The sequence below is a fragment of the Gallus gallus genome, chromosome 28, assembly GCF_016699485.2.
Source record: "Gallus gallus isolate bGalGal1 chromosome 28, bGalGal1.mat.broiler.GRCg7b, whole genome shotgun sequence".
Classification (NCBI taxonomy): domain Eukaryota; kingdom Metazoa; phylum Chordata; class Aves; order Galliformes; family Phasianidae; genus Gallus; species Gallus gallus.
Window position 1 is genome coordinate 4,139,515 of NC_052559.1, and position 24,881 is coordinate 4,164,395.

Below are 24,881 nucleotides of genomic sequence, written 5' to 3' on the forward strand. Positions count from 1 at the left end.
ACCCTTGTACCTGTGCACTGTTGTGCCCATAGTTCACAGAAACAAATGATTCTGCAGATGTGGTACTTTGTGGTTTCTCATGTCGTATTTTTGATTTGGCTTTTAGAGGAAGGGGGACTACAGACTGCCTGGATGCAGAGCAGGGTATTTAAAATGGTCACCCTCTCTGCGTCCAAATGCAGAGACTTCTTTCTCTGACAAGTAAATGAATGTCCCTGCATAGAGAAGCTGCAGTGAGAGAGAGGGGGAACAGCACGTGAACCTCTAGAGGTGCCCTTGGCTGAACCCCATCCAGGAACACCAAGGCAAATGCAGTTAACGAGGACCGAGCTCAGCCTCCCCAGCACATCCCAGCTGCTGCTTTAAGTGCAGCATCTGTTTGGGGAATGATGAATCTAAAAGCTTCCCTTTCCAAAGCACATATAACAAGATTTCTTTCTGGTCGTGCAGCAAAGGGGGCAGGTGGGCAGGAGGTAGTAAGTAATTTGGTTAACTAAATAGGCGTGTTTTGGGTGGGTAGACAGGATTGTGAGGCCAGGATTACTAGGGGGAAAAAATAAAAGATTCTCAGTTGGAAAAATCCTCCAGATTGCACAGGAAAAATGGAGAAAAACAAGGACACAAAGCATCAGCCAAATGCAGTGGTGCAGTCAGAAACACCCCCCCACGCCCTGTGTAGAAGCTACTGAGCAAAGACGTTGCTGGGTGCCATAAAAGATCTGAAGCAAAGAGTGTTTAAAGAGAAAAATAATAAAAGGGTTTATTCTTCTTCCTCTTTTCCTTTCAAAGAGGCCTGGCAGAAGGGCTGTACTTTAGCAGTTGCCCTTAGGTTTGGGAACCCACTGAAGAGAGCAAGCCTGTAACTGTCAAATAGGATTTTCCTAAAGAGGTGGTATTTGCACTGGAAATGCTCCCCAAAAGTAAATGCAGCAAAACATGGTTTCTCTGAGAAGACCACGCTGTGTAAAGAACCCAACAGGCAGCTGAAATTGGGGTGTGACACAGAGAAGACAGCACACAGTGGAACACAGGAGCTGCCACACTGCTGTTGAAATTCAGGCACAGAGATAAACGTTTTGCTGAGCAGTTCTTCCAAAGGCTGGCTGTCCCTTGCTGTAACACAGGCTATTCCTGGGAATCGAGGATGTTGCTTGATAGCATTTTACACTGTGTGCTGTGGCTGGAGGTGGCAGTGGGGAACATGCTCTGTTCCCAGCTCTATGCCTTCTATGGTCTAAACAAAAAAACCTCCTCACTTTTTGATTTCTATTTGGTTATTAGACCCATATGTCAGATTGAGAGTATTCCTCTAGTGAGGATTAGAGAAAGTGCTTGGTAAAATCCTCCCATTAAAGACATCTCAAGCAAAAGAATTAGTGGTGACTCTCTGCTGCAGGTGTAGATGTGTGTTGAGTCCTCTCTGCAGGATGGTCTGTGTGGTAGAGCTAGACAGACAAGCTCCCTGGTGTCAGGAGCTCTGCTTCAGCTTGGATGTTGTATTGTGGTGTGCACCCATGGTGCCTGGGGATGTGCTGCTCCACGTGGCACGTGCATTGCAGTGCTTCAGGGGAACAGAGCTGGTACCAGTCCCTGGTGCTGCCCCTGAACAGGTGTGGCTGCAGGCCCATTTGGAGAGGCCTCTCTTGGAGGTGGCTTATTTCCTTTTCTGTTCCAGGGGAGATTCTCTGGCGCATTCTGTCTGCAGAAGCACTGGGTTTCTTCAGAAGATCTTACTTAGGAACAGGCTTACAGGCCTATGAAGAGCCTGTATCCAGCCAGGACACTCAAGGACAGTTGGTAAATCTACTGACATATGCGTTCAGATGACACAGAATTGGAGAGGCAGCACTGGTTTTACTCTTCTCCAGATTTTGGTGCTTTTTCTGCTCAGCATTCCCCCACAGGTGAAACATGGCAAGGGAGTGAGCTGATGCCATCTGTACCTCCTTGGCACATGGCATTGCTTGCAGGGTATTCTCCTCCAGGGTCTTGGCAGCATATTGATGTGCCCCGACATGGTGAGGCCCCTCACTCAGTGTTGGCCAACTCAGTCCCTTTGGCTCTCTTAGTCCTTGCTACTCTACTGGGGCCATAAAATAAGAGGACGAATAATGATTTGCTCTCATAGCAATGGTGAAATAAGCAGCTATTCATTAAGAAATCAATTTGGACGCTGTAGTGATGAGAATAATATAAGAATCAAGGTAGAAATGAGACCAGCATGCATTTTTGTATGTCATCTTAATGACCCCTGGGTCGAACTCCACTCAGTGAGCAAATCAGCTATGATTGATCCATTCCTTCTGCTCCCATGGCATCCCCAGACACCCAGTGACTTTCTTCCAGCTTCTCTAAGGAGAATCAACAAAAAGAGGTTGCTGAGTCTGTACTGAGAGGGCATCCTGGAGCCAGGTGCTCCAGTGTTACAAAGAACATGTTAGGAATGGCTGGATTCGTTGTTAAAGGGACTCCGAGCTGGGAGCAGGAAAAGAAGAGGCAACATTTAAGGATGTGTGGTGAACCTAGTTTAGATGCTTAAAACACAGGGGAAAGAGGACTGTAGTGAGAGAGAGAACACGACAGTTTGAATCCTAGGCACTTCCAAGACTATTTATAAATGCTTTGTAGTGTTTTTGGAAAAAAGAAGCCAACAGCTTGGCCAGAAACCAGCTGATTGTAGGTGGCTGTTCTTCAGACATTACCCCACTCGTGCATCTCAGATACAGCTTTCAGTACCTGTGCTTTTCCTACTCTGAACTTCCTTCAGCAGGTATGCCAGTGCCCCACAGTATTCCTTGTGTCCCCACCTTGCTAACCCACTCAGCTATGCCGAGCTGTGTCAAACCCTGCTGTGGTTCCCTCCTGCTGAGAAACTTCAGAAAGGGTAAGGTAGAGCCATTCTCATTGGTGCCTTGTTAGATATGTACCCCTAGATCTGCAGACTACATAGGCTCTGTTGTCAGGACCTTCCCAGAGCTCACTTCCCCTATTCTCACACCAGTGTAGTCTCAATTCCTTGCTTTTTTTTCCTCTTTCAATTACTGCTGCCTGCTCCCTATTTTTCTTGTGATTCACCATTTAGGAGAGCTTTTGTTGTGTAGTGTCTGCTTTAACCTCATCAAACAAGTATGTGAGTACTGAAAGGAAGGCTTCCACACTAGCCAGCATCCTGTGCAATAAATGATTTTACTAGCTAGATACATTCTGTATCATTTTGCTGGATTTAAAAAACCATCTTTTTTCCCTCCCTCCACAAGGAAGGCAAAAAGAGCGTGAACATCTCAGTGCTGTTCCCAAGCAGAGTACAAAGCTGTCTTCGATCATTACCTACAGAGCTTCAGGAACTGCTTCCTAGAAAGCACTGTTCACATGCCAGGCTGCTGCTGTACTCAGGTGGTTATGAGAAGGTAATAACATGCTGGTCTCATAATGCTATATTAAGAATCCATTATTAGGGACATGCAAATTGGCAGCAACTGTTCCTGTTTACAGTGAGGAAAGGGGAGATGTGAAACAGAATTTGGGGGAATTCTGCATATTTTAATTCCTTCAGAGGGAGACAGGTGCTGGAGTTCCCTCCTTGGCACTGAGTAGGCAGGTGAAGCCATAGACATGCCCTGCTGCTGCTGGTGGCAGTTTGCTTTCTGTTGGAAGCAAAGCACATCTGGTGTTATCTCACAGCTTGCTGGTGAAGTCTGTGTGACTTTCACATTTGTAACTGAAAGGGAAAGACCTGTCAGAGACAGCATGAAGTTTTGTTGCTCCAGGGAAGACCATAAGGCAGGAACAAACATATGAGAAATGTTGAGACTGCAGTGATCACGTAAAGGCAGAGCTCCCTTCCCCACTGACACCAGCAGTAGTGCAAATTTCAGGGTACTTGATGCATACTGCCTTGTACCTGAGATCAGGGAATGGGCATGCATGCCCGAGGTCTGTGTTCTGGGTAAGCAAGCAGCCAAGTCAGCCTCATGCAAGTGGAAAAAATGTAAGCAAACCACTGAGAAGATGGGCTATTCTGATAGACATTCCAGTGGCATTTTATTTTCCTTTCCTGGTGCTAAGAAGGGAAGTAATCCCCAGGTGCTACTACAGCACTGTCCCTGCAATCAGAGAAGGAAGAGCTCCAGGAGGTTCTGGGAGCTCAGTCAGGGTTTATGGCAGGGCCGTTAGATACATCACTTGGTCTGAAACCCACTGCAGTCAGCAGGATGGTTTCCATTGATTCCAGGAGCAGACATTGCTGGTGAGCAGTGAGCACAGGAATAACTGCTGTGCGTGTGAGGGGTGATCTCTGAGGAGGGCTTTCCGTCATGGTGTCACTGCAGCCAGCATCACGTGTTCATGACTGGAAACATTAGAGCCTTCTTTGGCTCCTGCTGCCAGAGGGATTTGCTCCAGTTACACAGCTCACCCAATTATCTCCCATGACAGGGAAAGAAAACTTGCTCAGTGATGAGAGATCATTACTAATTACAAGCTCCGTGAGTTTGGGACAAACGAACCCCCTAAGTGCTGCCTGGTTGAACACTGTGTCTGTGTTCCGTGTGATAAATAACAGCTGACTTTTTCCACCGCTAGGAAATGAATCACTGTGGAGGCAAAACCAAAAAGGAGTCTCAGTCCAGCTAGGAGACCTGAGAAGGAAGCTGCTGGAGGAGAGACGTATACTAACTCCACTGCCCTGTAGCCTGTCTTACACTTACTAACAAATGTCAACAACTAGGTAATGTCCTTCCTTTGTTCTTTCTGACACTAGCCCAGGACTTGGGGGTTAAGATGCAGAAACATTAATTTTCCCTAGCTCTGTAAATTCTGTGTCTTGAAGAATAAGTTGTGATCCATGTAAAATATAGTATCTGTTAGTGGAGCCCAGAGAATTTGAGTCTCATTTGGAAAACAGACTGTGGTGGAATTAAACCAGACAGAGAGAACACTCAGAAGTGTCTGGTTCAGACCCTTGTGCAGGCTTCTGAGTAAGAGAGCTGAGTCAGGACTGTGACCAATGGGCAAAGCTGGAAAAAGGGAGGTCAAAGGGAGAACTTCACTTCCTTCCTAAGTTTTGTTGATGCATTCAGAAAGCACCAGGTACAGTCAGTCATCTTGTTCTGTTCATTGCAGCTGTGAGAACTTAAAATAGGCTGGAAGTGAATTTCTGGATTTTGAGGACTTGCTTGTCACAGGATTGTGACTATGCGTTGTTTGCAGCTGTTTTACCCGAGCAAGAAGTTATGGGATATATCCAGCCACATCAGGCTTCGCTAAACTCAAGTGTGGAAATGGCCAGTGCCTTGGGTTTTAAACACAGTAAAATGGAGACTGCAAGCCCTGATGCACCTGGTCTGTTGTGTCATGGAAACATTTCTTCCTGCCTCTTGAAATGCTCATATTACATCCTGATGCCTGAGATTCAGTTCCTTAGTTCAGCTTAGATATTACTGGTTGCAAAATCCAGGCAGTACTTGCTTTCATGCGGCAGCTGCACACTGTGAGGTGAAGTGCTTCCTTTAATTCATTCTTAAGTGACTTGCTTTTAATCCTGCAGCATGACCTCTCACTGCAGGATGTGCTTCCCAAGCATGAGTCAAGGGAAGAAGAGCTGTGCTGAGGGAAAGGCACTTCTTGTGTTCACAGCCCAAACCCATCTTCCATCTATTCATCCATCCATTTTCCCAGAGCTCCAGCTCGGAGATATCTTGAGAAATGCAAGCAACATAGCAGCCAGAGAATCTTACAGCTGGTGAAGTCACCATGAACTGTATGCTTATGTGCCAAGGGACAGTGAAAGAAAACTTCAAATCAGGCTAAAAATAGTATAACCACTAATGATTGGCTTAACTTTGCCACACCAGCTGTGTTGTGTAGGACCATCTGGTAAGCAGAACATGAGACTGTGATGTCCTGTTTGTGTTTCTACCTGCAAGCTGAATGCTGACTGCTGGGTGAATGTGCATGTAAGGCTTGCTAACCTTGGGGTACTGTTGTTGGTATGACTAGGCTGTGGTCTTTGGAAATGTGTGAAGACAACTGAGCAGGACAGAGAAGATCTAGAGGAAGGTAAAAATCTCTGCCTATAGTTAAACACCCTTGGTGGCTTTGTTACTATGTCCATATGAGCTACTGTTCTTAGCTCCTACTGTCACAGATCTCTAGATTGGAGGCAAATAGCAGAAGTGCCACTGGTGATGCATAATGCAATGCAAGTGCCAGAAAGTCAGTCCACTTCCCCCATTGCTCAGCTTCCCCTCTGCCCTTACAGCTCTGTTATCTCTGTTGCAGGGAGCAGCCAATCTTCAGCACCAGAGCCCATGTTTTCCAAATCGACCCTGCTACCAAAAGAAACTGGATCCCTGCCAGCAAACATGCCTTGACTGTCTCCTATTTTTACGATGCCACACGCAATGTGTACCGGATCATCAGTGTGGGAGGTACCAAGGTAGGGAGCATTTGCTGACAGCATCACAGCTTGAGAGCAAGTTTGTCTCCAACCAATGTCTGTTCTGCAGTTGATACTTTCTGTGTCACGTTGATTAGTTTCCAGCATGGGGCACTCTGGCGTCTTTACTGCAAGGAATGGAAGATAAAACACTGCCTTCATATTTGAATATGTTCAGTATTGGACATTAGACTCTGTGTTAGTGAGAAGTGTGCTTTCCTCTCTCTCTCCTTGGCTCTTTCCTCTTTGAGCATGCAAAAGAGATCTTTCTAAGAGCCTTGATCCTGTGCTAAAACTGACCCATGTAGACAGAATGAACAGAGGTGAGGCAGTCTGTACCCCTAGACAAGGTTAATTATTCCTAACCTGTTCTTTATAGAGATTTTTCTGACTTGTTTCTGAAGTCCTCCAGTGGCAGAGATTCTGCAGTCTTCTCAAGCAGTTTATTGTGTTGCTACCCTAACCAAGAGTGTTTTGTAATCGCTGTGTTAAGTGCAGTTTAAGCCTTTTACTTTATAGTTTTTTTGTTCCTACTTGCCATGAAAGTGGAGAACATCAGAAAGTTGTTCAGTCCCCAGGGACATTCTGCATCTTCTCTTTTCTTCCAGCGATGGAGGCCCAATGAAGCTTGTAACATTGGGCTTTCCTATTTATTTATCTTTTCTTACAGTAGACAAGAAGATTCACATTTGTTTGTGTTTCATAGCTAGAGTAGAAAGACTTTTGGTCACCAGAATCCTGAATAGCTGTTTTATACATTAAAAGCAGAGCTTGTACCCTGAATTCCTAGAGTGCTTAGTGATTGTGGTGATCCCACACTGTACCCTGGGGCAGCAGAATGGAATATTTTCTAACTCATTTTTGCCTCTCTCCACAGGCAATCATCAACAGCACTATCACCCCCAACATGACCTTCACAAAGACATCCCAGAAATTTGGACAGTGGGCAGATAGCCGAGCCAACACGGTGTATGGATTGGGCTTTGCTTCAGAGCAACACCTCTCCCAGGTAATATGGCAGATGCTGGTAGAGACCTGATCCCAGTAGGACAAATATCCCTCAAACCCAGAAGGAGAAATCAGCCTCAGGAGAAAAAAAAAAAACAAACACTGGGGTCCTGATGTAGTGCTAACACCTAATGCAAGATACAAAGACACAAGGAAGAGGTTTAAAGTAATCTTTGTAGAGTGTTTGAATGTTAAAAAATGAATTTGGACTTAGGGCTCCCTGACTATTTAGCTACTCTCACACTTCTGAGTGCTGGAGTCATGGGCAGGTAGGGGCTATTCCCTCAATTTTATTCTTAATTGAAGATGAATCAGAAAGCACATAAAATGAAATAACAAAGGGGAGGAGTAATCCAGACATTGATTCTAATTTGTTCTACATTTCAGTTTATTAGCAAAGTGACATTTGTGCTCCCTTCTAGTTTGCAGAGAAGTTCCAGGAAGTGAAAGAAGCAGCACGTTTGGCAAGGGAGAAGTCCCAGGATAAAACAGAGCTGACCAATCCTGCCCTCAGTATCACATCTCACCAGGTAATGCTTGGGATTGGGAATGGTTAAAGCTTACTGCAGAGCAATGACTGCTAGGGAAAATGGTCACTGTGCTGATCTCCTCTAGTAACTTCTGCTTCTGTCTTTTCGGCCTAAAGGCTTTCTTATAGACACTGAGGTTCTTTTTCTGATGATAACCATGGCCTTGTGGTCACTCTACTGAAGCACGTGAAGTGGATAAAATAATTACTGCTTAAGTGGAGCTCTTGAGAAGGTTTACACTCCTCCCTCTTCATCAGTTAAATGTTCATCTTGATAAAACCATGCTGGAGGAGGTCTTGGGTTTTCTGTTGGTGGTGGTAGTAGTGGGTTTTGGCTTTATTTTCTTTAGAGTTATTGGATCTCTGTGAGCTCAGTGTGACAGTAATAGGCAACATGCAGGAATGCACATTGCCTGGCTGAAGAAGATAGGAAGATACATGGCATTTCCAGCTATTTTTGTTCCCTTGCTGGGACTGCAGGGGAGTTCCTCTCCCAAGTGTCTTTGGTTGTTGATGGTGCCAGTCTTAGACAAAGTGATTTCTTAGCACTGATGACTGGGGAGTCCCTGCTAGACTTCTTCCATTTCTGCCCTTCTTCCACTGTAGAAGAGAAGGAGCTGTGCTATCTGTGCAGAAATCACTGTGTTCCACCTTGGGGAAATCTTCACTAAGGTCAAGATGCAAGCATGAAAGCCAGTCATTCAATTTCATTTTTTCCCAGACCAGAAAGCTTAAGCCCATCACTTATCATTCTCACATTTGTCACACTTGCAATTGCTGCCTGTCTCCCTGTATAACTGAATCAATTCCAGCAGCAGGAGAGTGGAGAGGAGAGGATAAGCTGTGGAGATGTCTACCCATCTTTTTCTCATGTTGCAGCAGTTTAGCATTGATGGTGAAGTTGCCCTCCCAAATAGTGCTCTCCAGAGGTGGTTATGTATTTCTCTGAGCTCTTGGCAGGAGAGGAGCTGTAGGATGGAGGACGCTGCGTTCTCTGGGTTGAATACAGATAGAATGGCAGCAGGAGGAGGAGGGAGTGTGAACAGTACATTGGCCTGCAGGGAAAAGAGGGGGAGGTAGAGGCAGTGGCTCTGAAGAGACTGGAAATGTCATGTGGAGTGGAAAAAAGGGAAAAACCCGCCTAGATTTTGGCTCCCGCTAACTTAGTCCCATGTTAATATGTCGCAAATGAATAAGAGAGTTGAATAGAGCATTCGTAGCAGACCCAAGACAGATTCATGGTCAGCTGCAACTATGAGAGCTTCCCTGGCTGGAAGGCAAGCTGGGAGTGGAGAAACTCTCTGCTATTCTGTTTATATCAGGCATAATACAACAGATGTCACAATAGGATGTGTTCATTTCCCATGCACAGCTATGACAGAAGGGATGAGGTGATCAGAAGGTGGCTTGGCACACATCTTGGAAGTGTCCTGAGGCTCAGTTCATTCTTCGTACTTGACTCAGCAGTGCTAAAATGGCCTCAGTGCAAGCCCATGCTCACCCTTCCCATTCAGCATGCCTCATCTCTCCATGGGAGAACTTGCACATAGGTATGCATGACCCCTGCCTGCAGCCATCTGGCAGCCAACATACAGCACAACAACATGTGCAGTGTTAGCTGCCATGTGGGCATGCAGACCTTGTCCTGCTTCCCCCAGCCTGTACATACATCATCTCCTACTACTGGTTTTCAGTCTCTGCATTAATACAGCTTCAAACATGAGCTCCATCCTTCAATAATTGATTGTTTTTCTGTTTGCAAGTGAGCAGAGCGCAGATCTGTCTCCTGAAATTAAATCAGGGTTCTCTGATTTTCTGCATTTGCACTAGCTAATTTAGGCTTCAGACTTAAGAGGAAATCCCAGGGCAGCAGCTCTCTCCCATCCTCTACTACCTTTTAGGTCAATTCCCATCCTGTTTTAGTATCTCCATTACAGAGTTACAGTGGGTACTGGGAGCAACAAAACATTGTGAAGCATCTTCAACTGTTATTAGTTTCAGCTGAACTCCTAGGGGCTAACAGACCAGAACAGAAACTTCTGCACTTTGCCTCCCTCAGTTTCTCCACCTATAAAAAGAGCCTTGTGGGGCAAGATGAGGCAGGGTTGTATTTTGCAGGTCTTGCTTCTCGATTGCCCTCTGGAAGGCTTCTTGAAGCTAGTGTTCAATACATCTTGTGGCCCAGTCTGGCTCTATTTTTAGATGTCAGATGACTCTGAAGACAGGTGGCTGTCCTTATCACAGACTTTTAAGGGCTACCTATCAACTCCAGTGGGCTCACCAGCCACCTGGTCTCACAGCCCTCAACTAAGAATCCCAAAGTCTCATTACTCACAGAGTCTTTTTATAGCTCAATTTGCCATGTCTGTGCCAAGTTTCTTCCCTGCTATGAGAGGAGACCATGAAGACAGGGTCTTCTGGAGATACTGAAGGATATAAAGTCTGCTCTGGATTTTGCATGTTCATTGCTACTCTGCTGTCAGTTTCCTCCAGAGTGGGAGGATGAATCCATCTCTTCTAGCTCCGAATTGCACAGGAACACGGAGCTATTAGAGAAAGGGGTATACTTTGGGAGTATGAGTCTCTTCTTCCACACCTTTGGAAATTGAGTGACAGAATCATCTCTGCAGTAGCAGAGTTTCCCTCCCTTGAGCCTCACAATTCCAGTGGTACATGGTGTCTTAATTCAATGTACTGAAACGGGTTGCAGCTGAACCCAGCTGGCATAGCTAGGTCTGTGTTCAGAGTTTATTAAGTCTTTGCACTGCTCTGAGAACCAGCAAGATAATCGTGTTAAGAATTCAGTAAAACCCTGAAACAGCCAGCTTGAGCAGCTTGTCGTGTTGGGCACAGCCATGGGACTCGAATTACAGGCTGTAACATCACTGGCATTTGTCAAGGGAAAGTTGAGGGCCAGAGAATTCAGTACCTCAAGTCAGGAGGGAGGAAGAGCTGGTGTAGGCAAGCTGTGAGCCCACCTGTTCAGGGTGTCTGTGCACTGGGATCACTGCCCCAACATAGCATGGAGGCAGGGAAAGGGAAGACATGGAAGCAGAGGAGGGCAGCTGCTGGAAAAGCTGAGCAGGACAGACAACAGCTTCCTTGTCCAAGAGAAAGTCCTGTGTCTGTATGATTTCTGAAGTCATAATTACACTATGGCTGATTCTGCTGAGATATACATGAGGGTCTTTGCCGTGACTTGTCGTATAGATGTTATGCACAGCACTGTGTAGGAGCTGGAATTGAAAGCTAGGGTCTCTCACATAAACACAGGAAATGAGAGCCAGCCCTGTGAACCCAGCTTATGAATGAGTTTGCAGGGATCCTGTGGCCACAGCGTTTGTCTTCACTGCCATATGATAACCACGTCTTTCTCATCCCTCAGGTACTTCCCAGCCCCATCATCAGCTCTAATGGACCAGGAGAAGATAAACTATTCCGGAGCCAAAGTGCTGATGTTGAGATAAGCACAGAGAAGGAGCGTCTGAAGAAGATGCTTTCAGAAGGGTGAGGCTTCTATGAGTTCCTCGCTTCTAAATTCTCAGTTGTGGTAGGATTTGGAGCATGTTCTGTTCTCCTAGTGCTCATAGAGCCCCTGAATAACCAAGTGGTCTCAGCCCAAATTATCTTGATCCCATAATGCTTGTTCGGTTAGCCAAATAATGTCCTAAGTTTGCTACTATCCAAATCCTCCACTGTAACAATTTCCTTCCTCCCCAAGTGAAAGGTTTTTTTCAGTTCAGAGGTGAAATATGCTGCTCATGTGGGATGGGAAGGAGAATACTTTGTGTCTGCAGCAGGGATGAGTTCACACCGGTTATCTACAAATCAGTAGTTTGTGATACCAGAGGATGTTCACACTTTTCCAGCTGGCCTAAGGCTGCATTTGTGTTAATTCCCCTGATGATTCCAGCAAAGTCCCTGCTGCTTCTGCTCTTTGTCTCTTCAAAAGACTCTGGGCTGGATTCTACCCTGCGGCTCCTGCTGAGCTCCCAGCTGAACACTTAGAATATTTTTAAATTAAAAGCAAGTGTCCTCTGCTGCCTTCTCCTGAGTTGGGTGGTGGGGTTTTACTCAAAGCAAACTCAGATCCAACAGGGGTTTAAAAATGGACTCACAATCCTACATTGCCAACCCCCCTGACTATTAATCTCACAGTGTGGTTTCTGCAATTTAAAGAAAGCACACATGACCTCAGAGTTGAATATTATCAGAGTATAAAGGAAAGAAAAGCAGATTCAAGGATTGGAGGATGCATTTAAATTTGAGAAGTGAGACGAAACCCAAATAAAAAGGCTGTGCAGGGTAGAGAGCTGCCCAGCATTTCCAGTAGCATGATTTCAGTGCACATTTGCAATATGAAAGAACAAAACCTTTATAATAAGACTCTCATGCTGTCCTGCACATTTCCTTGTTCTTTTACACAGCTCAGTGAGTGAGGTCCAGTGGGAAGCTGAATTCTTTAGCCTTCAGGACAACAACAGCAAACTTGTGGCTGCTCTCCATGAAGCCAATGCCAATGTGGACCAGTGGAAGAAGCAGCTGGCTGCGTATCAAGAGGAGACGGAAACACTGCGACAGCGGGTGAGCACAGGAGGGCCCTTGTAGAACAGGTCAGAGGAAACCCTGTTCCAGAGCCAGATGGTGCCCTTGACCCTGTTCTCCCATCAGTTTCCATGGGTGTCAAATTCAGGATGCTGTGTGAGTCTGGCAGGGAAGATGTGTCAAGGAATAAGGTCACGCAACTAGGGACCTCTCACAAGAGCTCCTTTATTCTGCAGAGCAAGCTGGGAGTGTGCTGAGTCCGTGTAGATAAAGGGAGGAAACCGGAGCTCTAAGTTAGAATACTGGCTTGCCTTCAGATTCTCCAAGGTAGTTCCTAGCTGCCAGCACTGCTGAGTAAGGCCTGTTTTCCTCCAGAGCTGGGCATCAGGACAGCCTTTTGGCTGCTGGCAGAAAGGATGAACATTGCTCTATCTGCTATAATTAGCTGGAATCTAAGCTGTAACATCATGAAACCCGGGTGGCACAGTACAAAGAAGCACTTGTTCAGTTGGAATAATAGGATCTTTTGACCTATGTAATGTCAGTGAGGTCGCAGATCAACTGAGGAGGCCTGTGTGTATCTGGGCAGAGGAGTGACAGTCACACGGTTGGGTTTCTTGGAAGGGAGGAACTGCAATATATTCAAGAAAGTGTGTTAGGACAGTTGGAATTCCGCTGGGAAAGGACTCTGGAGCCCTGGAGAAGGAACCATAAAGGCATTTCACTTCTAGATTGTGCATTCAAAAGATAGCAGGGTTTTATAGCAATTAACAGCTGTTCCTACTTGATGGCTGTTGTGCAGCCAGTCTGTGCAGTAAACAGCCATCCCTCAGGATTCGCTGTGCCTTTTCCTAATTCTCAGCACTGGAGTCAGACAGTAAAAGAGTTGTACAGAGCAAAATTTCTCTTCTACAGCAGGAGCCTGCCTTAAGTTTAACAGGGATCTTGGCTGTGCCTACATGTGTGCATTTTCAGGGCTGACTGGCATGAGCTTCCATTTCCTTGCCATCGCTCTGTGAATTCTCAGCTGTTTGGTGGCTGTTCTCATAGCCAGGAGACAGGAGTTAGGCTTTCATGAGTGAGGGGCAGCCAGTGGGGACTTTGTAGAATCACAGAATAAACAAACTCACTGAAACATCCAGACAGTTGGTGCTAAACCAGGATGTTTTGGGACCAGTGCTGGTTGATTCTGGCTGCAACTATGTGAGCCTCACAGCTCATGGCCACAGTTACATGAATCCTAGTGCAGGCTGCCTTTGTTTGTGGGAAAGTGTTTGGATTCAAGTGTATCCATGTGAGAGTACTCAGTGTTGTAGCTGCACTTGCAGAGCTCAGCACAAGCCCTTTGAGAGCTCAGGCCTCATCAGCAGCTGCTGCAGACTTTCTGACTAGCCTTTAAAAATGAATCCTTTTCATGAATAATTTAAGCCACTGGGCTGAATTTTTTGGGAATGGGAAGCACACTTGGACAAACCCTTCCTGCCAGCTCTGCTTTGACTGAACTGCAGTAACTCCCTTGCCCACAGCAGTACCTGGGGGTGTAAATGTTGCTGGATCTGACCACTGCTATGAACTATGGGCTCATGTGCTTGATGTCAGCCAGTCAATATTTTCTGTAAGTGCAAGACTGCAGGAGAAAGCAGGGACAGAGACTCTAAACAGGATTTTGTTGCAGTGTGTTTTTGTGTATGATCTGTGCAGAGCAGAAGGAGGGAAATTTTTTTCCCAGCAGCCACAGGAGATGAGCTGTTACCCTGTTGCAAGCTCAGTTGTGTTTGCAAGAAGTCCAGAACATGACAGAAAATGCCTGTTAGTGGTAAGATGTAGGGACATTCCTGTATCTCTAAGCATATCTCCCTTTCTTCTCTTTAGGTAGCAGAACTGGAGTCACAGGGGGCTCATGACTCCTCCAGTGAGAACAACAAGGAAGAGCTGAGCCAAACCCTGGAAGAGCTGGAACTGCTGATCAAGGCTAAAGATGAGGTAATATCTCCATGAAGTAGAGGAAAACCTGAATCTGGGTGGCCTGCCAATCACCAACACCCTGTCTGTCATTCATAGCTTCTCTGAGATCAGATACCTCGTACTGTTACGCACAATGCTATGCAAGCCAGGAGCCTGCATAAGCCAACACAGGACAGGGGATTAGAGAGGGGCAACGGGTACAATGGAAATGGAAGTTTGAAAAAGAGTATTAAGGAAGCCAAACTTTGGAGCTGTGTGTGGTTATATATATATATATATATATATATGATCTTTAGAGCAAGGGAAGGAGCTTTTGTTGAGATCGGCGGTGGGAGCTGGCCCTACTGGATCAAAGGTGAATCTGGTGTGATGCTCTTTCCCCTTGTGTTTTAGGAGATTCAGATGCTGAAAAGCCAAAAGTGTGGCCGATGGGAAGCAGAGGGCGAACGTGAGGAGACACTACAGAAGCTCCAGGTAATGATGGCAGATCTGGGACACCTCTGCACTTGGAGCAGAGAGACCATTTCTCCTTTGAGCTTAAGAATAAATGTCTCAGAGCTGCCAAACTTAACACTGCCTCTGGATGATGGGGAATGGTCCTTGTCTATGTCTGCCTTCCTTCATCCAGTTTGTTTCCCTCAGAGATGCCAGACAGTATGCCATTAGCAGGCAGGCAAATCCAACCTGCACATACTCTACCTCTTGCTGTATACCTGACATGGACACAAGTGGGATGGTGGTATCCTGTGACCTGTCCATCTCTCTGAAGTCCTGGTCAGCCTGCTGGATGGCCAGCAGTGGCTCAGGGAAAAGAGTTACGGCTCAATCTGGCTGGCAGGGGGGATGCAAGCTGCTCTGCACCTCAGGGCAGGGACACAGATGGAAGCACGGTCTGTGCAGTCTCTGGGGGCACTGCTTGCGTTTGCTTATCTGAGTTACTGAAGAAGGAGGGGATCTGTCACAGGGCTCAGCCCTGTACCCAGGCACTGCTTTTCATGCCAGGATAGTATTTCTAAACATCAAATGCCATCAGTCTTGAAGATCAGTTTGTGAGGAAATTCACATTTAAAGCACCAGTTCAAACTGCATGCAGATGACTGGGTTTGGGGACACATGTTCATATGCATTTGCATGCTGGCATGCTGTGGCTTTATGTAGGGAGGGCCCCCATTGAGAGAGCTGATGCAGACCTGTGATGTCTGGGTGTGGGCAGCCTTGTGCTGGGGTGCTGATGGAACTGTTTGGTGGAGATAAATGTGGTGATCTGTGAGCAGCGTGTATCAGTGCTGGGGCAGCCACCTCACTGCAATTGTGTCCTTTGGCAGGAGCTGGAGGCACGCAATGCAGAGCTGGAGCGCCGCCTTCACCTGGCTGAGCAGACACTGGCAGAGACCCTGTCTGAGAGGGAGAAGATCCAGAATGAGGTCACCAAGGTGGCAGAGATAATGGACGTGAAGATTTTTGAGCTCAGTGAGATCCGGCAAGGACTAGCCAAGCTAGTGGAGAGCAACTGAGCAGCAGCATGTTCAGAGGAGACACCTCCGGAGGAGGGGAGCCTGACCTGGGACTGGTCGCTGACAGCAGTTTTGATCACAGAACAACCTTGAGGTCTGTTTGGGCAGGATATGCCAACATACCAGCAGCTGCCTGGACAGTTTGGTGACCAGCCGCAGCCACTTACTGCCCACTGAACAATGAGCTGGAGAGCAGAGAGGGCCTGAGCTCCTGTATCCTCCACAGGAGGCATCTACAAGTCACAGCCAGGCCTCTCTGGACCCTGTCATGGCTGTGGCATGGTCCAGAGACAGCAGCTGTCCCTCTGCTGCCTTCCCAGCCTCCCTGCTGCCACACTGTGTCTCCAACATTTTTACAGTTTTCTAGGGGAAGGGGCTGAGCAGCCTTTGCATTTTTTTTCAGTAGTTTTTTAGGGAACCACTTGCCTTTTGCAAAATAAGCTGCTTACTTCCCAACTTAGGGAGGGAAGAGAGGTATCAGCACTTTGAGGACATCACTAGCTCCTTTTTCAGCCCTAACTACGTCATGTCTTTCTAACAGGATGCAACAACACTGGTTGCTGTCAGGAGCTTACAGAGGTAGCAGAGACCCCATTGCAGAGCAGGGTGCTTGCCTGCCCAAGTGCTGTTCAGTTCCAGCCTCCAGAGGAAGAAGAACTGCAGGTTTTAAAGCTCTTATTAGTTTAACACAGTGGGATTTAATGAATTCTTAAAACTTCTTTAAGCTGAGAGCAAAGGCCTGGCTGGGGAAAGGGGCATTTGAGAAATGGGACATGCCCGAAGGGATGGCCAACCAACTGCTAGATTGGCATCTCTCCTGGCCTCTAAGGGCTGTAGTTAATTGAAATTAAATGGAGCAAATCACAGTTGCTCTTGTTTGGGCTTTTTTTTCCCCCTCTCTCTTATAGGGAAACAGTCCACAGAGATGTCCTGCTCTGTGTCAGATGAGCAGTGTTCCTTTTGAAGGGTACAGGTCCCAGCTTGCCATGCTTAGCCAGATTAAATGAGAACAGGAGGCATTTGGAGCATGCTGGGACCAGTGCCCTGTGGGGCCTGTGGGAAGTCTGTGGGTTACTGTAGATGTTGTCTAGTTGTAGGAATCGAGCAAGGCCTGAGGGAGACACTGCAGAAACCTGGAAAGTCATGTCTCCCTCATGGTGTCCTTTGCGTCCCCGTAGTTACTTAGGAGCATGCATAGCCCTATGCTGAATGACAAAGTGTCTGCGTAGAAGTAGATAGTAACCTTACAGGAGTGCTGATTTGGAGTTTGTGGTTGTTTTTTGCCCTCTTTGCTGCTATAGGTTAGGCAAAGACAGCAGTAATCCTGGGAATGTTTCCCAGGTCTGCAGAAACCGTAATTACTTAACAAGCACCGGCTGCCATGTAATGCCTTCTCTGCATCCAGACAATCCTGGGCAGACCAGCATCAAGGCAGTGCAGTTCCTCAGGGCCTCCCTCTCTTTCACTCACCTGGTGACCAAGAGAGGAACCCACATCTTCTGCACAGTGCCTGCAAGTTGGGACAGGACAGGACTAGGTCTGGCACCTTGGGAATCTGCTGGAGTGGAGAATTGCTGGTGACTCTGCTGGATTGTGTCTAGGCAAAGCCCATCCCTTACACAGGGATGATGAGGAAACACTGAAATTCCCAGACCCGTGTAGCCAGGGAGGGGCGTTTCTGTTTGGAGGTTTTCAGGTTAGTTTTCTTGGTTTTTTTTCTCTCTTTTTTCTTTTTTTAATATTCTGTTGTTTTTGTTGTTATTGGTTTCTATTTTATTTTGTTTTGCATGAAGTGTTCTCACAACTGTATAGGGGTGGAGCTATTGTAGTAGTATTTGTTTCAGGGTATTTAAGAAGGGAAGGAAGTAAGCTGGCTGGCAGAGTTTTCTGGGAACTTGTATACCAACCCATGCCAGTGTTCACATTTTATTCCACCAGGAGCAGCCTTCTTTGAAATAGAGATCAGCTCCAAGAAAAATCTGTTTTGTCTGCATCTGTTACTGTAATATGGGGTGATGGAGGTGTGGCTTGGAGTATGAAAGAAAAAGTAAGCAAAAGTTTACATTCTGATTGTCACTGCTCTCTCACACTCCTTTTCCGTGGCTGTGACCCACAAGGTGGAGCTGGATACAGATTCTTGAATTTGGCCAGTGACCATTTCATAATTCTGCCCGTGCTCTGCATCTCAGCCCATGCCTGTGTTGTACTGCTCATTGATTAGGGCTGACCTGGCCAGCGTGCCACACCTGGGTGAGTCAGCTCTGCTGAGGGAGGCTGCTCCCAAGAGACAAAGGAGAGGACCAGAGTCAAGCTGCTGCATGACTGAGTGGGAGAGAGGCAGATGCAAGCTGCCAGCATGGTGCTTCAGAGAGTACCTGCTCTCTGCTGCTTCCCCAAAGGACCTGCCCTGACCAGGGTCAGGCAGTAGTGCAGGGTGAGATCTGGTTCTTATGCTGTTAAGCCTCTTCTAGTCCTGTATGTATTTTATGTCCTCAAACTGAAGTCTGCCATACTTAGTGCTGTCTGCCTCTGGAAACTTGGAGCTGCCCAGCTGCCAGCTCCCTGACAGGATGCAGGATGTTGTTTCCCTGCACACAGCATACCTTGAGGCCAGCAGTACTTTGCATGCATTTGCTGTGCCTTGCTTTTTCTTGTAGTCACAGTCTTCACTGTGCTTCCTTGCACTTCCATTGTCAAGAACCAGGAACAGAGGTCATTTTACTTCAGACACTTCCCCACGGGTACTAGATGCAATTCTCTTCCTTGCCAGAATAATCTGAATAGTGGCTTTTTTATGAGATCTGTCCTGTGCTCAGCATTTGTTAAAAATCTTTTATTGAGGCATTGCAGGGCAGTGTGATGGATGGTTCTGGGAGGCACTTTCCTTTGCACTCTTTCCTCTTCTAAACTAATGAAAACCCATTCATCACCAGCTATTTCCACAAATGCCCTAAATCTGCAGTTAGCAATGAGGCAGGTCTGCTGGAGATAATATAGCAGCAAAGCACTAATTCCATCTGCCCCATTCTAATGAGCATTTAAAAAGGAATCCCATAGTGTTTCAGAACAACAGCTCTCTAACACGTCTCCACTGTGCCCTTTCCAGCCCTTACCCCTTCCCTGTTTATGCTTCTCTTCCTTCAAAAGAAGAGAATCTTGTGTTACAAAAGCCAGTTTTGAATGGCAAGACTGCAGTTTGTTTGCTTCTGTCTCACAATAACAATTACTGTCAGGAACTAAATAACAGTTGCTTCCTTGCTGGAGGAAAAACGCTCCTGATTGCAGGTACCTTGAGAGACCTAATTCTTTTAGCAAATGAGGTTCTTAATTATTTATAGAAAACCTAGGCAGAACATTAATAAAGAGAACATGGGGGAAATGGTTCACATGTGAGATGAAGATGCAAACAAAAAATCTTGCAGCCATACTCTCCTGGCACAAGGTTCTGAGGAGTAGTAGCAGTGAGTCTGATCTGCTCTGAATGTGGACCTGAGACGAGGCCCTTCTGGCCAGCTCAGCAAGAGGAAACGAAGTTTTGCTGTGACAGGACATGCCAATAATAGAGCCTCAGAAAAAGGATGTCTAATGCAAACTCCATCTGACAGATGCCAATACAGGCTTCCCAGGCTGAACAGGATTGCAAATCCAGTCCAGGCCTAGAGCAGGCCTGGCAGTCAGGATGCCACCACCAGCTCTGCCACCAGTTCTCTCTGCAAACTCCCTTGTCTTTCCAGGCTTTCATTTCTTCTCCTCTATAAAGTAATCACCCTTCCTGCAGGGCTGTTGGACCTCAGTTATCGGCATCTACAAGGTGCCTGAAAAGCCAAGGGAAGGAAAGGCCAGCACAGGGTGGGCTGGTTAACACCGTAAGTCTGTGAGTGATTTTGAAGGAGGTAAAATCTTTCCAAAACAATGCTGTAGAGCTCCCTTGATAATGTGTGATGTGGCTTTAGGTAATCTCATAGCAAAGCTGCTTAACATACTGACTTCAATACCTGTATTTTTGTAAGAGCACACTGAAGCAAATACTTGCTGGAGGGGAAGCAGCTAGGCACTTTGTCTTAAATTGCCAAAGGATCAGACTTGGGGGAATTGGTGATTAAATAGCACCAAGAGAGGTGACCTAACCCTTTTGAGCTCCCTGCATTTGGGCTGGGATACAGAAATCAGATGGTCTGTTACTTGGAGGGTAGGTTATTTTTAGTTCAGAGATTGTCTGTTTACACTTGACAGCACAGGCAAGCATCCTCTGTGAGCGTAACCACCCCCCCCCTCCACATGCAGGCACTGGAAGACAATTTTTATGTGCACCAGAGAAGGCATGGCAATTAAATTTGTGTTTTGGAAGATGTCCATGAGCACATAATAAAGCCCTAAACTGTAGTGAGCTTCACAGTCTCCTTTCCCAGAGTAATTTATAATTATTATCGTTATTAGATTGTGGTGTGTAAAGGCAGTCTCTGCTCCAAGGGAAAAGAACATGAGCTACAGCACTAATCATCTCTGCACAAGGTCCTACCTCCTCCATCAGCTTCCCACCACCCTACCAAGAAAGCAGCAGCTGGAATCATTCTGGAAATGAGACACTTACAGTAAGAACAACACTCCAGACAATAGATGTGTCAGCTCCAGCAACAGGTAATCTAAAGGAGCAACATCTTCACATTCCAGTCAGCTCACTGTTCACAGCCTCTCGGCTCCCCAGCTAAGCACTAGCTTGGGGAGTGAGAATCAAAGGGACCAAATTCAATTTCCTCAGATGCTGCTGTCAGCTTCAGCTGTAGGGAGTTGCCAGGTGGAAGGGGATGAGAAGGTGATATCAGTTCTGTCCCCGTGGCATTATCTGTGTCCCCAGGGTGTGGAGCAAATGGCTCTGCAGCACTGACTGTTCCAGGAGCCACTTTTGTTGTAGGTCACTGGGATTTGCATAGGCTGCCACAAATGTGAATTGTCACCCCTTTCTTAAGTACCCCACCTTGCAGATTTTTTGTCTGTAACACCTGTGTGCCCCAGAGAGAACCGAGCAGCCTTTCTGCCTCAGCACTTTCTTCATCCCATTACAGGCTCATTTTTCCCAAGAGCTGGTAGAACAGCAAGTGAGAGAGGACGCTGTCTTTAGGCTCAGCCTTATGCTTCCACCAGTAGCAAGCTAACAGGGTTTCAAATCCTGTCAGACAACAGACAGAAAAAGGCACATGTGAGAAAAGTAATTTCCCTGTAGCTTTACTGGTTGGAGATACTAAAGTCCTGACCTTGTTATGGGCAGATGAAAACACTGAGTCTACAAATTGTTGGCATTAATGCCACCTCTCCTTGTGGTCTAATACATCTAAAAGCAGCACAGCTTATGATGTATGGGCCTGGGAATACAAGAATGACACTGGGAAGTTTGGTATCCTACAACAGGAGTCTGTGCTTAGGCCTCAGTAGGTGGTAAGGGAGGATTTGGAAGGATGGCTGGTGGTTCGGCTTGTGAATGTATTGCAGTGCACACAATAGCTCTGATCTCTAATTGCATGATGCTTGCAGAGACCACTTGATGCAATAAGCAGAGCTGAAGGGATGAGGATGAGCACTGCAGTTGTGTAGTACAGTGCTCACAGTTTATCTTTGCCAGGCCACAGCAGTCTCTTGCTCCTTGCAACTGCTCCCCTTCCCAGAGATGATGGGAATCCAAAGTAAGTCACACAGGGATGCATTCACAGGAGATGTTGCTGCTACAAGGGGAAAAGCAGCAAGTGTAAATTAAACAGCCAGCAGGGAAGTTTTCTTAGCACAGGAGGAAAAGAAAATCTGTGGCATTCCTTCCCTCCATCCCATTTTTAGAATCCTGATTCTGGCAGAGAAAATGAAGTTGTTACTGTGTCGTACATAGTGAAGACGCATGTCCAGGCAGCTGCATTCAAACCTTGAATGAGAATGTGCCACAGACAAGGAGTTTAATTGGCATAAGCTGGCATGAAAGAGGTGCAGCAGGGAATGTGGAATTTCAGTGAAGGAACTGCAAAGGTCTATCTAACAGGAGAGCCCTAGAATGGAGAGGACACCAAAACTGTGATGGAGTGTTGCAGGGATACAGGATCAGACCTGCCTTGCAAGTAAAGGGAAAATGCCAAGGCTTGATGCACTGATCCAGGATGATCCTGCCAGCAGCACCAGGCAGCTGGGGCCTGGTTCAGGCAACAGGGCAGCCCTGTTCCCTCACTGTTTCCATGTTTTCTTGAACTAAATCTTTAATATCCAGCTACCCAGCCAAGAGGCCCTGTGCTGTTTCCCTCTGAACAAGGACCAGAGCCAGCAGCGTGTCCAGAGCACAGAAACTGCCATCTACTGGCTAACCTGGCAGGGCTCCCCCGGGAGAAGGCTGTTTCTGGTAGGAAAGCTTGTTAAGCAGCTTTTTTTAAGGCTTTCAAAACAGCTGAGCTTGTGTTCACAAAGAACATCCAAAGATAAAGCAGCAGCTGACAGTGTACGCTGAACCAGCGAGATGTCAGGACAGCTCAGAGAACCCACGTGAAAGTACAGGAGCATTAAATGCTCATGGAGATGTTGCACCAAGTCCAGCCCCTACAAGGCATGAGATGGTTCAGCCCACTGTAAGGGCAGCAAATCGTGCCTGATGGAGAATCAGTAGTGCTGGGCAGACCCTTGCAGCATCAGGCTAATGCTGCCTCTGGGCGGCATATATCTTCTATCAGAAAGACAGCAGGTTTCTGGCCAGAGGGAAGTGTGTTGGCTGGCAGCTGGAAATGGCTGCACCTGCAGCCAGCAGCAGCAAGGCTGAAACATAAGCTCCAGTGCAGCTCTGCTGTCTCAGCAGAGATAAATCTGAAGTCCAGCCCAAAGTCTCTTTAATTACAGCAGTCTTTCCTTTGCCACAGAAGTCCAGAGCTTTCCTGCCTGATGCAGTATCTATGTATGAAGGGAGTGCCAGCTCCTGAAGGTGACTGCTGCATCCCTAAACCTGTCTCCATTCCACATTTCCTTGTTTGCCAGAACTGCCAGTGTGGAGCATTTATCAAATACTGTACATCTCACTTTGGGAGGATCCCTGCATTGCTGTCTAAATGAGATGGCATTTCCCATTTCCCTGCGAAACTTCTGGAAAGTGCTCCTCAGATACATCCAAGAGAGGCAAATATTCCAGGAACAAGCAAATACTTCCTAAACCACACATGAAACAGTCATTCTTGGCTACAGATCCATCAGCATATAGGCTGCACAGAACTGCCAGAACAAGGTGGGATCTGGGGGTGTACGTACTTGCTAAGACCCTCAGTGCAGCAATGCTGAGCAGTGGTTTTACGCCTGGACAAGACAGGAGGATAAGGCAGGATGGCATAGGAGCAGGACTGTCCCACTACACACACCTGGCATGGCCCATGCCTCAGTGCCACATTCAGCAGCCATACATGATCAGAGTGAGAGAAGGCGGCATCTGAGATGCTGAATCGAGAAGAGTTTCCATAGCAACTCGGCCAGGGAAACCCTCCCAGAGCTGGGGAGCTCTACACCGCAGCCATGCTGAGACACAGCCATTCTCAGGCCAATTCTTGCACAGCACTTACAGAGAAGTATGCAAGTGCCTGCTTGGGGGAACAGGCAAGGGGATCTGTTTACAGAAGAGGGCAGATTTACAGCCAAGAAACAATCTATCCCGTTAAGAGAAGCAGGTCATTATATTCTTGGGGGATCCCAAAGACTTAGGATGATGATTGGAAACCTCAGAACAAAATATTGGAGGACAGCAATGACAGCACATACAGGAATGTCACTGTCACCCAGTGTCCTTTAGCCCTGGGCAGATGTAAATTTCTAATCTGGGAATTCAAGGCTTCTTTCTACATCCCAGTAGACATAGCAATCTCTTTTTCTACTTGGCCACTCCCAAGACTGACTACAGCAAGAAAATCTAGGCAGCACTACAGAGAGCTCTTATTGCCAGCACATCTTACCTTCACAGAGAAGGCTGCTCAAGAAAGACAAGAGATATATTAAAAGGAATTTTGAATAAAGCTTTAAGACAAGAGCCTTGATCAAACTCCACGTGTCACATTCTGCTGGAAGGAGATGAACAGAGAAACCCCCCACCAGGCTGAAGCAAAGAGACTTCAGATAGGTTAAGAAGTGTCTGCAAGAGGAGGAGGGGATCAACTGACACTCAAAAGCAGTATCAGCACCCTCTCCAGGAAGGCAAGAGCAGTCTGTCCCACAGAGGATGTCTCTTTAATCTGCAGCTAACAGGCTTGCTCCACAAATTAGCATGCACGAGGCTGTAGAAGCATTTAGTATTCAGAAAGCATCAGTCTGATACAAACCTATTTGCTGCTGCTACTGCAGCAGCTGCCAGTAGTGACAGTGAGCCGTGATGCAAGGCAGACTATTGAGTGCTTTTTCCTTCCTGGAGGGCACCCAAGGGGACAAAGCCAGTAATACAGTTCAGGCGTCTCCTAACTTGAGTACCACACCCATCTCATCCCACGCCTGCCACAAGGCAGACAGATGGATGTGTACCTCCCAAGTCCCTGTCAGTGCTGTGCTCCTGCATGGTATGAATGCACCACAGGGCAATGCTGTGCATGGCTGTGGGAATTCACTTGAAGGAAATACCAGATTTCCTCTGCAAGACCTCACTGTGCACAGACCACACTTGAGTCAAGCAAAAGCAGCCTAAGGGTCTCTGTGCTCCCAGAAAAGGAGCTGGGCTCAGATTGCAGAAAGGGACTGAGGATTTCAACACCTACAAGAAGCTCATCCAGCCTATTTCTTGAAATAAGACTGATTTTTATCTCCAAACCGTTTATCCCCAAAAGATGCTGCTCCCCTCCCCTAAGCTCCCACAACAGCACTTGCCTGTGTTGAAGAAGGTCAAACGTCCAGTCAC

At 46.8% G+C, this 24,881-nt stretch overlaps 1 protein-coding gene across 9 annotated transcripts in view; it reads left to right on the forward strand.

Annotated features, from left to right (window-relative positions):
• HOMER3 (homer scaffolding protein 3) overlaps positions 1 to 20,380 on the forward strand; it is a 41,954-nt gene extending 21,574 nt beyond the window's left edge. For 8 of the 9 annotated variants that reach the window (XM_046904695.1, XM_040653768.2, XM_046904697.1 and 5 more), the window contains 8 exons: positions 6,280 to 6,436; positions 7,314 to 7,445; positions 7,867 to 7,974; positions 11,359 to 11,480; positions 12,401 to 12,557; positions 14,391 to 14,501; positions 14,877 to 14,957; positions 15,809 to 20,380. In XM_046904695.1, coding sequence (XP_046760651.1) covers positions 6,280 to 6,436; positions 7,314 to 7,445; positions 7,867 to 7,974; positions 11,359 to 11,480; positions 12,401 to 12,557; positions 14,391 to 14,501; positions 14,877 to 14,957; positions 15,809 to 15,997 — 1,057 coding nt within the window. In that variant the 3' untranslated portion in view covers positions 15,998 to 20,380. Of the gene's footprint in view, positions 1 to 4,581; positions 4,727 to 6,279; positions 6,437 to 7,313; positions 7,446 to 7,866; positions 7,975 to 11,358; positions 11,481 to 12,400; positions 12,558 to 14,390; positions 14,502 to 14,876; positions 14,958 to 15,808 lie in introns of all 9 variants that reach the window. The other variant, XM_015300131.4, reaches the window with a different exon arrangement.
• The last annotated feature ends 4,501 nt before the right edge of the window (positions 20,381 to 24,881 follow it).